The sequence below is a fragment of the Melitaea cinxia genome, chromosome 22 (assembly GCF_905220565.1).
Source record: "Melitaea cinxia chromosome 22, ilMelCinx1.1, whole genome shotgun sequence".
In the NCBI taxonomy this organism is placed as follows: domain Eukaryota; kingdom Metazoa; phylum Arthropoda; class Insecta; order Lepidoptera; family Nymphalidae; genus Melitaea; species Melitaea cinxia.
Window position 1 is genome coordinate 2,604,232 of NC_059415.1, and position 16,173 is coordinate 2,620,404.

Here is a 16,173-nt window from a genome sequence, read left to right on the forward strand (position 1 = left end):
CGATCACCGTAGCCTATAGATGCCTGCAATACTACAAGCATCATAAGCGCGTTGCCGATCTTACCCCCAATTCTCCCTAGGAGTATAGATGGATCGTGAAAAACAAAGAAAATATTGTTAGCAGGGTATAATCAGACAGCTTTTAGTCAGGTTTTTAGGTCATACTATTTTAAAAAAAGTAAAGTCATGTTCGTAACCAGCTACGTTACAAAAAAATCACTTTCATCAAAGCTCTAAATGTATGTGATTGATAAATTTGCCTAGAAATTTTGTAATGTGTATTTTCGTACACAAAATAATTACTAATATTATAAAGCTGTAGAGTTTGTTTGTTTGTTTCTTTGCTTGAACGCGCTAATCTCAGAAACTGCTGGTCCATTTTGACAAATTCTTTCAGTGTTAGCTCATTTATAGAGGAAGGCTATTAATGGCGAAGGTTTTAGGCTATAGAACGAAGTCGCGGGCAGAAGCTGTTCAGTAATAGAAAGTATTAAATCTTTTCTGTTTCAAACAGTCTCTAGGCGCATCCCAGGCTCCAATAGTACCATCACGCTTGCTAGCTGATCCAATAGAATTAGAACGTGGATTGGCAGAAGCTGGACATGATGGATTTGGGGCGTTATGTGAAGATACCACCCCTCCGTCACCACCGCCCACCATCATAGAGGAAAGGTTGCACCACCGGGTATGTATATACGAAATTTGATTTATATATTACCTGTTATCTTTGGCCTATGGGCAGATGTGTTTATCTACTAAGAAAGCTGACAATTTAATCTGTTGTAGAACTCCACTGTAGAAATTTTGTTTTTTATAATCTTTTGTGATTTACCTCTGAGGATCTCTATTTCATTTCTGACGTCATCATTTAAAACACGTGTACAATTTAGGTCAAATTTTCTTTTTAAAAACGTAATGAGAACTTTTTTACTTAATTAATATAAAAACTTTTAGACTTTATTTTTTAAATGAAACGTTATTTTTTTTTTTTATATTAATAATATGTAATATAAAGTTATATCCTACTCCTTAATTTACTCGTATTCCGGTATTTCAGGATCTGCGTTGTGTTCTAATCAAGTTTGACTGACAGTCTAATAGTTTTATCAAATCAAATCATCGAACAATTGACCTGACCTTCATAGCTCTTTATGAGCGAGCGTTAATATGAATGAAGTTCAAACATGAAGTTATAATAACAATGAAGTTTGAACATAATTTTTATATTCTACTAGCTGACCTGGCGAACTTCGTATCACCTTATTTTTTTCTGAAATATAATAATAACATAATATATAAAAATAAAATATAGCCTATCTTTTAAGTTGGATCAAACTGCACACGGTGTGCAAATTTGACTAAAATCGGTTAAGTAGTTTAGGAGTCCATTGAGGACAAACATTGTGACACGAGATTTATATATATTAAGATTTGCAAGACAAAATTTTATGTACGAAAATGGTTAAAATATACTTGTTGTACCGTATTAAAATTATCGTTGATTCATCGTAATACAACGATAATAACAGTAATAATAAAGACGTTTATTCACCAAGCATTAAAAAAATAAAAATATTTCTTGAAGTCTTATTTAGAAAGCTTTTAGTAAAAATACATATATGTAATTACGCCCCTTTCCCGTAGGGGTAGGCAAAGATCACTTCCTTTCCCGTAGGGGTAGGCAGAGACCACTTCTTTCCACTTGTTATAATCCCTACATACTTGTTTCCCTTCGTCCACTTTCATTATTCCCTTCATACATGCTCTTCGGTTTAGGGTACTCTTGACCTGGCTTTTTTTTTCAAGACGTCCCTTATTTGGTCTTGAAACGTCCGCCTAGGTCTACCCCTTCCTCCTCGGAGGGGACTTTGTCACTGCGGAGCGTTATCACTGCGATGCTCGGCAACGACGAGTCCTGGAAGGCGATGGTCTCCTTCTGTGAGACAGTAATGTCCCAGAAAGGGAATGACGAGCGGATGAGAGAGGGGGCCGCCGACGAGGCCTCCGTCCGTAGGCGACGAACGGGGGTGCGTAGGAGGCGCTACTTAATTTGCTTCCAGTAACGCCCCTGTGACCTTGCCGGGCCTTGATGGGAACCCAGTCCTGCTAGACATGTCGTCATTGGTATTGTTCAGAGGTGAGCCGGGCAGTCCCCGTGGAGGAGAAGTCTGGTATTTTCGCCGAGGCCAGCCTGTCACTGGAGGGATCCTGTTGCCTGCAGACCCGGGACCCTCCAATTAATGCGGCTGAAGGCTCCTGCAGGGGGTTTGGTCGATATTGTACCCCCAAGTGTTGCCCGAAATACGGTACGGTTGAAGCCGACATACGGTCTAGGAATGGCCTACCCGGGCATCCTGGATATCATCCGTAAATGGGTTCCCCCTTGTCTTTCCCCCAAGTCAACCCATTCCAACCCTTCCATTCACACTCGCCTTATACACTCTTTTCGCCAATCGTTCTTCACTCATTTTCTCGACATGGCCGACATGGTCATTTAGTAAAAATGCTGGTGAAAAGGTCGTAAACTCAGCTTATAGCTGCTTTTCAGTCCGCACCTTTGCAATAGCTGTTAGCACAGGACGTTAAATTTACATTAAAAACTAAATATAGTAAAAATATGTAGCATTAACAAAGTATATGAAAATAGTATTAAATAAAAGTCAGGATTAATAAATTATTAGATAGGATTACAAATGATATCAGTATGGTAAACCTATCGTTATAAGTATGTATGGGGATATATGGTGGATAATTTCAAAAATTCCTTTTCTATGCAGTACATAATATACATGTTCCATATTTAGAGTGTATAAAATAATAAGACTTAGAATTTACATAGCATGTCGTATACTAAATACATTTTGTATGTATTATATACTACATATAAACAGACACTAACGCTTTCCTAATGAGTGATGAATAACGTACAGAAGCGGTACAATCCGAAACAATAAGCCTAATACTCTGTGAGATTTAACACAGGAACCTACCATATATTAATATTCTCGATACAATTACTACGCAATATTTTCACACTACATAGCGATATCGCGTATTATCGTTCATTTTAAAGCAATAGGTAAGCAATGATTGTTTTGTTGTAGAATCTATTAGAGCGTTTTTTTTTCCTAAACAGCCGGTAGCGTCAATAGTGGCGGTGGTGCCACGAGGAGCTCTCGCACCATCACCTCGTCCACCACCACTCATCATAACTTCAGAACCCCAGCCACAACCTGTTAGGTAAGATTTTGTCTATTTTACAATATTGTAAATTAATATGTTTTACAACTCAAGCGTGTGTGACGTGTCCTTGGATGGATCATTTAGTGCCAATATGAAATCCTTATGGATTACTTATCTTATAATCATCACATTTTTTTCTTATTTCGATTGCACCGTAGCTGTAAATAATAACAATAAACGCCCTACACTCAACGACCCCTACTATGATAAACTACCGTATTGAAGGTTTGAAACCACACACAATACTGGCTAGACTACGGCTAACATCTGTATGGCCAATATAAATATGGTATGTGCGGAGATCGAATCCGTAACCGCTAGCGGAACAGCCATAAACCAGTGCTGTAACCGTTGTACCAACGCGTCGTCAATCAAGTTGTTATGAAGCCCACGGGACAATTTTTATGTAGAAAATTTGTATCGTTGTTTGAGTGTTAAAGGTTTGTTTTAACGTTCTTGAGTAATTAACAAATTTACTTGTACACAAATTGTAGTGTGAGAAAATTAACCAGATCGTAACACACGTAACTTTAAACGCAGATCTAAGTTTTTGTCCCTAGTGTAATTACACTGTCACTGAGACATTCTGGGTCGTCATATTTTATTTACCGGGTTTTTTGTTGTCTTATTAGTTTTGTGACGCTTGTTATTGTTCTCATCTATATATCTATACATATAATAAAATGGTAGGAAAATCAAAACTCTACATTGAATATTTTTTTTAAAAGAATACTTGGGGTGTGATCTACACTCGATATCGAAGCCAAAAATATAGTTTTTAGAATTTTTGTCTGTTTGTCTGTTTGTATGTATGTCCGGGATAAACTCAAAAAGTACCGCATGGATTTACTTCAAATTTGGCACGAATATTATTAAGAAGTTGGGTTAACATATAGGCTACATATTATCATGCTATCATCTACCGGGAACGAGCAGTGAACCTTTATTTCCTCAACGCATTCTGTAACAACGTGTAATCTAACGACGCATATTTGAATGTTGTTGTTATTATGTTAATAACCATGCTATAAGATAGCTTCACACTATAAAAATCACGCAATATAAGTAACTAAGGCGATAAATGAATATAATTAGACAAGACTATTTTAAAGCAGCGCCATCTATGAGATTTTTCTGTAAAAATGAAATGTAAAGAAGAAACGGGTAAATGAATGTTATTTTAAAATGTGTAATCGTAGGTATTTTTGGTGCTCTATAGCGTTCACGCAGACGACGTCGCGGGCAGCAGCTAGTACAAATATATAGGTTAACTTGTAATTTGTATGCGGTTGTTTCGATGTCTAGTGTGTAATATCCTTAGAATATTATATTACATCACAGTGTCTATGTCACGTTGACGGAAAACCCGTCTAAATTTCATATTTGAAGCGTAAATAAGTGATGAAATACATGGTTATTTCTGTGAAAAAAATCGCTAATCGTAATTCAGTTTAAAATCCGTGCCGAAATTTATACTTATAATATAATTTTATTTCTCGATAACATTAAAGCGCAGCATAGTAATTATAACCGCAGTTAATTCAAACAATAAAAAAGATAATGTACTTTCTCTTCCAATCTGAATGAATACACAGGTCTACCAAGCATGTCAGGAGAATGAGAATAGATTTGAGGAGTTTAGCAAGTATAAAGATAATCAACCAGGCTATTTACACAAAAATGAACTGTCGAAATGTAGAAAGGCGCATAAATAAAACTATATAATATAAAAATATAGACTATACCGAACCGGATAACTCTTTTTCTTATGTTTTGTTAAAATCAGGACAAAGTTCACGTTGTAAGAATGTAAACAAAACGAACATATTCACATTTTTTTTATCACAGTACTAAGATCGCTAAGTCCGCTAGTAGGACATAAAAATAGCGTTTATACGTACATACAAACTGTATTTCCATTCATAAATATCTTTTTCTAAGGCCTAACCAATCGGACGCTACGTAATGGCAGCAGCTAGTCTATAATCTATAATCTATATAATATATATAAAAGCGAAAGGTCACTCATTCATCACGAAATCTCCGAAACTATAACACCTACAAACTTAAAATTTGGCAGGTAGGTTCCTTATAAGACGTAGGCATCCGCTAAGAACGGATTTTACGAAACTCGACCCCTAAGGGGGTAAAACGGGGGTTGGAAGTTTGTATGAAAGTCCTATGTTTTTGAAGTAAGAGACTTGAAATTTAAAATGTAAGCTCTATAGATGGTGAAAAGGTGTCCAAATAATGTATCTTTAGAAATTAACTCCCTTTTGGGGTTAAAACGGGGGATGGTATGCTGACTCACTCATCGCGAAATCTCCGAAACTATAACAGCTACAAACTTGAAATTTGGCAGGTAGGTTCCTTATAGGACGTAAACATCCGCTAAGAACTAATTTTACGAAAATCGACCCCTAAGGGGGTAAAACAGGAGTTGGACTTTTGTATGAAAGTCCTATATTTTTGAAGTAAGAAACTTGAAATTTAAAATATATGCTCTATAGATGGTGAGGAGGTGTCCAAATAATGCATCGTAATCTATATATATAGAAGAGAAGGGATCACTCATCACGAGAACTCAAAAACCGCTGGATGGTCTATCCATCCAGGTTGGACAAAGATAAAGTTTGGCAGACGTATGATGTAGATTATAGTTAGTAGACGTCCGCTAAGAACGGATTTTACGATATTCCATCGCTAAGGGGGTTTAATTGGGGTTGATAGTTTGTATGAAACATATACAGTCTGAAAATAAAACCAAAAATGTGGTGTATAGAGAGGTTTTATAAAAATAACTATTAAATTATACTAAATTGTGCCTTTTAAAAAGTTACTCAGTTTGATAAGCATTTCAAGTGACTGAAATAAAAAAATAATTTGCGTTAAACATCTTAATAGTAATACATATCTTCATAACCATGAGGACGTAATCGCGGGCAGTTAGTATAAACAAAGTCCCCAAAAGTGTATGTGATCGATTCGCTCAAAATTTACTGAACGGATTTTCATGCGGTTTCTCCATTGTAGAGAGGGCTGCACCATTGGCAAGAGGAAGGTTTACGGAACGGCTAAGCCGATTTTGATGAGATTTTCACTGGAAGCTTGCCGGCAAAACTTTGTGACACACTTATTTCAACGCGGGCGAAGCCGCAGGCACAGCTAGTTCTTTATATTTTTATTCAGATAGGAAAATCTGACCTTTCAATAAGCGAAAACAAATGTCTTACTGACAGAGAAAAAATGGCGAATTTATAATGTTGCTGTCCTGTGGTACCCCAATCGTACAGAGGGCCTTTGTGAGACGTCTTCATCCGCTCTTGTCCTGTGCCTTTAGCTCCATGTCTCTCTAACTAAGCCCGGCTGCTCGCAACTCAGCGTCGACAGTTCGCTGTCATGTGTGCGCCGGCATTATTATTTTTATATTTTCTGACGACACGTTGGTGTTGGTGTCGTAGTTAAAGTTACTGATACATGCGCTAGACTTATAAATATGTGTTTCGATAACTAAAGTTAAAAGTTTAATTATTTGTTTATTTAAAAGTCAAAGTTCTGGTAAAATTTTCCATTCAGGTTACCATTAGACATGGCGGTTCGAGGTACGGGGGAACCAGAAACGTTGAGCTACGAAGTGGAACTTAACAAGGATTCCGCCCTTGGTCTCGGGATCACTGTGGCTGGTTATGTCTGCGAACAAGGTAAGTTAAATATTATCAGTAAGAGTTACAGAGTACAATAACATGAAAATTGAAGTGGCAGAAAATCAATCTTATTTTCAATTCAAAAAGAAAAAAATAGATACAAGAGAAATTGATTAATTTTAAGAATTACTTTTTGATATACAGATTCAATTAAAATAAAAAATAAAATAAAATAACTTTGTTATGAAAGGGTATGCCTGAATAACGTTATGAAATTAGTTATCGATGAATAATCGTAACGATCAAGTTGCAAATATCAACGAAACAAATTATATGACATTTAAATACTTTAAAATGTTACTATAGTGCGTTCAACGAAATAAGATACCAGACGTAAAAAACCAAATGTCAAGTCATTCGCCTATGCAGGGTTTAGCAACCTTTTTTACTTACACAAATTTTTAAAATATAAATTAAATTTATATTTTGATAATAATTACTATTTAAAAAATTACGTTATCTAAACGAGCAATTAGTTATTCTTGAATGTACCACAAGTCGCTACAAGTATCGCTACAAGTAAATGATGGGCATTGTTAACGTCTGGTATCTCCTTTCATTGAACGCACTATACACTGGTGAAAGATATTTTTCATCATAGCAATAAAAAAATCTCAGTTTTAAAACGATTTATAAATTTGTTGTAACTCGTACACCTATGCTGACGCTAGACCATTTCCTTTGCCCTGCAGGCCTAGCATGCGCGCCACGACAAAATTTTGTCTACCCCTTTTCTCGTATTATCTCTCTATGTCTACAGTAGCTAACATGCGTGCACGCGATACTCTTCTCGTTACGTCAAGAAGAGATAATCATTAAATTTTAGTGATCTGTGATATTTATCTCTACGGAAGCTAACATGACATCGTAATTTTGTCGAATTTTGTCGTTTTAGGAAGAGAAACTTCTCGTCTTCAATATTATCGACGAGAAAGACGATAAATAAAAAATAAATAAAACCGGGTGCCTATTTTTTGTATACCATGGCGTTTCCCTATTATAATTATATAATTTCGGTATACGAAGAGCGGGAAATGCGAAAAGTCGAGTGAAGTGTGCCATATAATGACACAAAAAACGTATTTGCGCCCTGTTGCTTCTTATTCTAAATAATAATAATAATAATACTTTATTTCAGACCAAAGTATAAGTCCATATTGGGTTAGTACAACAAGACAAGACAACATTCAGAATAAAAAACAAAACAAAATTGCGTGATAGAATTACAATTATCTAATGTGCGACAAGATATAAAGCACAACACGAGCATATTGTTTTACATATATAATTAAATTCATTTACTTACGCCGTTTTATTTTCCATATTAGATTTTTTAAATTAGATATACACTTTTTATCTTATTGTTAGCCAAAAGGCCGAGAACATTGTTAAATAAAACATGTGTCACTCGTTTGAAATTGGTCAATAACCTTGTAAATTCAACTTTACGACATAAGAAATAAGAATGATATTCAGTTGTGATTATGGTTGATAATGTTTCTCTACTCGACAAGGCGAAGTCTTCGGAAGAGAATTTTGTCTCTCGTAGTGCGCATGTTAGGGTAATCGAGAAAATACTCGATGAAGACATTATCTCTCTCTCTCGTCAAGAGATATCTCGTTGTATGCATGCTAGGCCGGCTGAGTTTGCCTGGAAGAGATCGCTTTTTAGCGATAAGGCCGCCCTTTGTACCTAATGAATATATTGTTAATATTTTTCTTTCTTTGCTATGTATCATTTCAGGTTTTGGTGTACAATAAAGTGTATTATTATTATTATTAACTATCAATATAAATGTAAAAAGATAAAACTATCAATTGTGTAGTAAAAGTGTAATTAAGTAATTGATATTGCCTTTACTTTTTCAAGACGGAACAATAAACAACGCGTGATCTAATTGATTAAGGTAGATATTTCGGTTAGTGCGATAGTGTAGGAAAAACTTACGAAATTAATCAAGTCTCAGCGTTTGGTCCAAATAAAATCGAGTGGCGTTTTCAGCTTAGTTTTTATAGAAACAGTAATGGAATATCAGAAAAAGAATGAGAAAAGAAGCAGAGCTTGGGATAGGGAGAAAGAGAGGAAACTGAGTGAGTAAATGTTTTCGTAACTTATTAATCGTTCATTATTACGTTACATATTGTATGAGTACCTATATTATAATGATTTTAAACATTATTTATACAAAACTGTATTTAGTAATATGAATTTCATTTTTGACACACTTAGTTCTTTGCATACATTTATTTTTGAATTTTTTTTTTTTTTTTTTTAGTTATAGCATTAGGTGTAAAATGTCCTGCGGACAAAAAATATTTTGCCAATAACTTTTTTGAAAAATATATAAGACCTTTTTACATGGAATTGTCCATATTTAGCTGGTTATATTAGAAATCGTTTCGAATAAGTTATTATTGTTAATTATTGTTAATCAAATATTTTCTAAGCAAATTTAAACTGTATAGTAAATAATATTAATGTCATTTGATATTAAATAAGTGCGAGTGTTTATTAAGTAATGGGATACGTATGTATGTAGCATATTATACAGCCTTACTTTTCCAACAAAAAAAAAATAAATAAATAAAGGATTCGGAATCCTGAGATAGCGCGAATGATCTTTTTTTATTATAACGTTTTTATATACAACTATAAACTGTATACCTCAAGCCTTGCACCAACGTCTAATTTATTTAAGTAATGGACGGAAAGGCACCTTGCACTGTAATTTCTTTGATTACAACCATCCTTTTATTACGTAAGTTGGAGAATATCAACGTTATGAGGCTTTCTTGTTCTGACGAGAATATTAAAGCAAGCTCGGAAAAATTGGTATGAATTACGTATATTTCTGTCTTTTTCTTTATTTTTCAGTGGTGAGTGAATATCTTATTATTGAAAATAGTTGTAGGTACCCATTAACAAGTGAAATTTTTGGTCAAGGTGGTTCAGTGAAATTGTAAGCGAAAGCATATAAATTCGAATTCGAGATAGCATTGAACATTTCAAATAATATAGTTTCAAAATCCTAAAATATAGTCACGCTTGGAAATACATACATTTCGCACAAATGAGTATTAGAGCAGCAAAGTTGTAGATTATGTCAATGATGTATATCCTCTGATCTCTCTTTTTTTCCTGTGTTAAAGGCTTTCCTCTAGAAGCGAGATAGAATTTTTGGCTATTACAATAGCTCTATTAGAATTACAGAGAATAATAATTATATACATGCAACAAAGGTACAACACACTCGCCAAAAAATAGCTATGTATTTACGCCTCAATCATCTTGACGTACTTGGTACAGGGGTTTTGAAATATTCGTAAACATAAAATAAGATTTTAATGAAAACTTTTTTCGCATTGATGCAGCATAAAACAGCTACCAAAGTACACAATAAACAACGAAGTAGGCCAAATAATAAAAACCTGTGAATATTACGTAAGAATAAATAGCTTCTGTATTCGTAAGAATAAATAGCTTCGAGGGTGTTCTTTGCAACTCTTTGCAATATTCCATTGAGTTGGAAATGTTTGTTATTAACATTTTTTCTTACATTTGAAATTGTATACTATTTTTGCTTATATTATTATTAATAATAATATAACATAGAAATGAAATGTTTATTTGTGATTGACGTATTCAGTTACTGCTATATTAGGCAAAATGTGTATCTATAGGCTCGGCGCTTTTGAAGTAGATATAGAGACATAGTGGTAATAAAGTAACGGCGCTATTTGTTGTAAATATTTTAAAAAAGTTTGTGTGTACTTATGTACGCGCGTATGAGGTTATACTTCATTGACTAGCTAACTTCACGTTGCTAACTTCTTCGTTGACCAGCTAACTTCAGGGTGTTTGTTTTTGTGACGGTGCGCATAATTGACTCTCATTATTTTTCTCTCTAACTTCAAAAATTTATATAATTATTGTTTAAACAACTTTCTCTTTAATATGTTGTACGTTTTAGTATACAATTCTAAGTTGAGAATAAATTTAGATATGATTCTAATACTTTGGTGACATTGTATTCTGTACGGAAGATCAGTGGAATAGTTTTTTTGCTGTCTATGTTAAATGTCTTAATATTTTACTCGCCTTATCATTATACTTTACAAACTGCCATAATAATACAAGAATATTAATTAATATGATTGTGAAATTTTAAGAGAGATAAATATGAACATTGTACAGCTTTCAAAGAAAAAGTAAGACAAAGGTAAACTAAGCTTAAGCTCGGTCATCCATGCACTTAAAGTTAAAGTGAAGCTACCACCGATTAGAAATGTAGATTTTGCAGAGAAGAATTGGCAAGAAACTCCGAAGTAGTCTTTCACCAACTGTTTACTGTACTATTGATATGTACTATGTACGTACTTTACTATTAAAGTGTACTATAAAACGCTCTGCCGATAAGAAAGCTTAAGCAGCTTATGTCTTTTCCAGAGGAACTGAGCGGTATATTCGTGAAGAGTATCAGCGCTGGGAGCTCCGCAGACTTGTGTGGCAAGATCCAAGTGAACGATAGGATCGTTGAGGTATGTCATACATTTGTAGATATTATATACTAACCGAACCCTCAAACACCTAATTGCTATATTTTTTTCCATAAATTATACCTAACTGATTATAACGAACACAAAAAAAAATTATCCAATTCGTTTCGTTTGCTTCAGCCTGTAATATTCCACTGCTGGGCATAGGCCTCTTTCCCCATGTAGAAGAAGGATCAGAGCTCAGTCCACCACGCTGTTACAATAACATGTGTACATGATAATAACCGGGACCGGCTTAACGTACTCTCCGAGGCACGGTGGGGAGACCCACAAGGACTGCACAAACACCCAGACCACGGCAAACACCTGTATGGCCAATACAAATGTTTGTCGTGTGCGGCGATCGAACCTGCAACCGCCAGCGCAACAGGAACAAACCTGTGGTGTGACCGTTGCGCCAACGCGGGTTGTATTTGTATAAGAAAGTTTTTTTTTATTCATTTTGACGTTTTACGTTTTTTATCCCATACTATTACCCCCAAGACCCCACGAATATTTCACTTTCATCGCTATTACTTGTCTATGATAAAAAAAGTCACGTGCAAACTGAGAACACGTGATTATTTGACCGATCGATTTATGAAAACGTGAAAAGTGTAAACAATGGTCCTAAACAAATACTTGAAAACGTTCACTCCACAAGGGTGTAATCAAAGTACACGAAAGTGATAGCTACAGGTATTGGTATATATATAAGGTATTAGGTATAAGTGTCCTATCGAGTTGGATAATGGCGTGAATTAAAATAATACGATATATAAATGTCTAAGTACCTAATAAGCCAAAAATTATTTTTAATTCCATATTCTTTTAAGTGTGCCATCGTATGTTACATTTCAACGATTTTCATTTTACAATCATTATGGTAGGGTTTTTAAAGTTAATTTGTGAAAATTACATTTTGGTTATAAATTTTTTAAATAAAAAGCTAATCGAATAATATTCATAACATCTTACAATATATATATACACGCTACATATACATACTACCTACATTTACATAGATAGACTAGCCAACATAAAAAAAAATGAAATTTAAATAATCACTACGGTCCATTAATCAGTTTGGGTTCGACCAAGCAAAAAATGATTTATTTTTTATAGGTACATAGATAAAGATTAACTTTACCTTATTCGAATTAAGTAGATTGTTTTCTTACCTTATCAAATAGAGCAGACTAATCGCAAAATAATTGGTTTTCCGGATTGTATAAAACATACAATGTTGCTGCGCAATCCGTCCGTACTATGTATATATATATATATATATCTCTTATAACATTCACACAGTCGTCTGTCCCTAAGGTAAGCAATTTAATGCTTGTGTTATAGTTATCAGCCGGCTGATATAGCTAAAAAAAATTTTTATAATTATACATGGAAATAATACATATATAAATATATAAATACAAATATTACACTCAGACTCAGGCGGGCATCGAACCCACAACCCGCGGAGCGGAAAGCAGGGCTACTGCAAACTGCGCCAACGGGCTAGTCAATTAATGATGTATTCTGAATTCAAAGTAAATGTTTTTGAAGGAATAATCTATAAACGAGTTAGTGTGGAAAAGCTTTGGGAGGCTCTATGTCAGTTGTAAATATATTAATTACCCTAAAACGTTAATGTTTATTATTAATAATTACATTTAGAAATATTGTAACATTTATTTTCATGTACAATAGTACATTATAGCACAATAGCACATATTTGACAGACGTAGAAGTAGAGATCGTTGTCTAATTTCATGACTTTTAAAATCCTATTCAAAGCCGTTAACTAGTAGATATATCTGATTATATAAAAAGCAATAATGATTTACATATCAAAGTTCAGTCTAAACTATTTAATAATAAAGAATTACGAAATAGAACATTTTGAAAGAATATAAAGTTAATTAAGAAAAGACTTAAAAGAATTGGAATTCGTTTCATTAAGAAGTGAAAATAGCGAACGAAAATATTCAAATACTAAAATAAAAAACCTTACCAATAAAATGTCTGATAATATTAATTAAAACGCAAAACTGAAAAATACACGAAACTGCGTAGACGATGAATAAATATTATTTGTTGTGGTAATCAATAAAAGTGGTCGACTGTTTCGGCGTAATTAATTTTAACGGCTTATACGTGTAAATGCTAGGCTTATAATATATTTGCGTAATATTTTTATTGGGGCGGAATTCTTTTTTCCATTTCCTTATTATTTATTGTATTTGTATTTACGAGTCAGTACCTAAAATATTAAAGCATTAGTTACACTTGGTCTGTTTTTTTATTACCTTCAAAATGTAACCTTATTGCATAGTTCAATAAGCCATGTAACTTCTTCTGCTTGTCATTTTGAATCCCGGCTTTTATTGCCAAGGTCTGCCTTTCAACTAACGCATCTCCACTTTTCGCGATCGCTTACATGATTCTTGGTTAAACCATTGACTCTCATGCTGTACTTCACGACATCTAGTCATCGTTTTCCTAGACGTCCGGGATTTCCGAAATAGTGCTGGCCAGCACTCGTATTCATAAGCCATGTGAACTGTTTTGTTATATTTTATAAAACACAATACAATACAATACAAATATACTTTATTGTACAACCAAAAACAATACATGTAACATAAAAGAAAAAAACAAGCAAGAAAAAATAATAATAATAATAACAAAAAGGAATGTACAAAAAGCGGTCTTATCGCTAGAGCTCTTCTAGACAACCTTTAGAGCTTAACCTAAGAAAAAGAGAAATTACATATATTATTGTACTTAAAATAATATATGTAAACACATATAGTTATATAACTATACATAATAATAATAATATAATCACGCCTCTTTCCCGTAGGGGTAGGCAGAGACCACTTCTTTCCACTTGCTACGATCCTTACATACTTGTTTCGCTTCATCCACTTTCATTATTCCCTTCATACATGCTCGTCGGTTTAGGGTACTCTTGACCTGGCCTTTTTTCAAGACGTCCCCGATTTGGTCTTGAAATGTCCGCCTAGGTCTACCCCTTCCAACACTTCCACTCACACTCGCCTTATACACTTTTTTCGTCAGTCGTTCTTCATTCATTCTCTCGACATGACCAAACCATCTCAGCATACCTTTCTCAATTTTTGTCACTACATCTTCTTTCAGACCACACCGTTTCTTTATCTCACTATTTCTCATCCTGTCACTCAGTTTAACTCCTATCATACTTCTTAACGCTCTCATCTCAACTGCATTTATTCTGCTTTCATGTCTCTTCTGCCATACCCAACTTTCGCTTCCGTACATGAGTGTCGGAAGCAACACCCCCTCATGCACAGCCAAACGAGCCTTTTTAGACACCTTCCGACTGCTCATAAAGGAGTTCAAAGCTCCGTTCACCATGTTTCCTGCATTCACTCTTCTTTCAATATCACTCTCACACTTTCCATCTCTTGTAAACTTCGAACCCAGATACACAAACTCTTTCACCTGTTCAATTTGTTCATCTCCAATCACGATATTACAGTCTGTCACTACCTCATCTCTTTCAAACACCATCACTTTCGTCTTCTTTACATTCATCTTCATTCCCTTTCTAACAAAAGCTCCACTCATAGCAGTTACCATCTCCTGCAACTCCTCGGCCGAGGACGCAAGTAGTACTTGGTCATCAGCATAGAGAAGACATTTGACGAGTAACTCACCCATTCTCAACCCACTTTCATTCTCTTTTAACTCTGTCAAGCAATTGTCCATGAACAAGTTAAACAGCCACGGTGACGCTACACATCCCTGTCTAACACCTTTTTCGATATTAAACCATTCAGTGTATGCCCCGTTTATCCTCACACAAGCACTAGAATCCCTATAAAGAGATTGTAGTGCTCGCATGAGTGCGCCGCTCACACCGTACACGGAAGAATTGTGGTCAGCATTGAATCAGGAATGAATTGTGGTCAGCATTGTCCGTGTACGGTATAACTATACATACACTTAAATAGATATAATTACAGGCATGAAACTACATATACGAGTACATACATAAACATACATATGTGGGGATGGAAATAATAGGCGTAAACTCACTTAACAACTTTATTACAAAAAAGAACACCTTGATCACCTTTACTTCGTCGTACCGAATCCGCCATAACTCTGCCTCCCCGCTCTCGACCAATCACAAGCCGTTTCCCTTATCGTTCCATTTTACACAATTTATTACATCGTATTAATTACATAATCACCTTAAATTAAATTAAATAATATCTAATTATATAAAATAAAAATCCTACAGTTTCGGTCATCCTGCTGAAGTCTGTCCCCAGACTTCCCTCAACCAACTACTTTTTACAGAGTTTTAATTTTAAACTAGCTGAAAATAACAAATTTTGAATAAATACAACAATTTTAATACATCACAATCTCCTAATTTTAATCTCTCACATAGTACAATGGAATGGATAGACACTATTTTATTAAACTTACTAAATATAAAGTTTTCAACACTATATATTAATTTTACAATTCACACAACAGTAGTTATTAGAAATAAACATTAAATTATGAAGGGGAAATAGTTCATTGAGAATCTGCACCATATTTCTGACCTTAAAGACGCTATGCCTTGGACAACCATTTGAACTGAGCTCATACTACAACTCAACTGAAAAAATAACGAAAAAAAATGAAATTA

General features: G+C 34.4%; 1 protein-coding gene across 1 annotated transcript in view; it reads left to right on the top strand.

The window, feature by feature from the left end:
- LOC123664387 overlaps positions 1-16,173 on the top strand; it is a 229,224-nt gene that overhangs the window by 29,591 nt on the left and 183,460 nt on the right. Inside the window, exons 4-7 of the mRNA XM_045598933.1 lie at positions 515-685; positions 3,137-3,240; positions 6,820-6,944; positions 11,395-11,486. Of these exons, the coding sequence (XP_045454889.1) occupies positions 515-685; positions 3,137-3,240; positions 6,820-6,944; positions 11,395-11,486 (492 nt within the window). The remainder of the gene's footprint in view (positions 1-514; positions 686-3,136; positions 3,241-6,819; positions 6,945-11,394; positions 11,487-16,173) is intronic.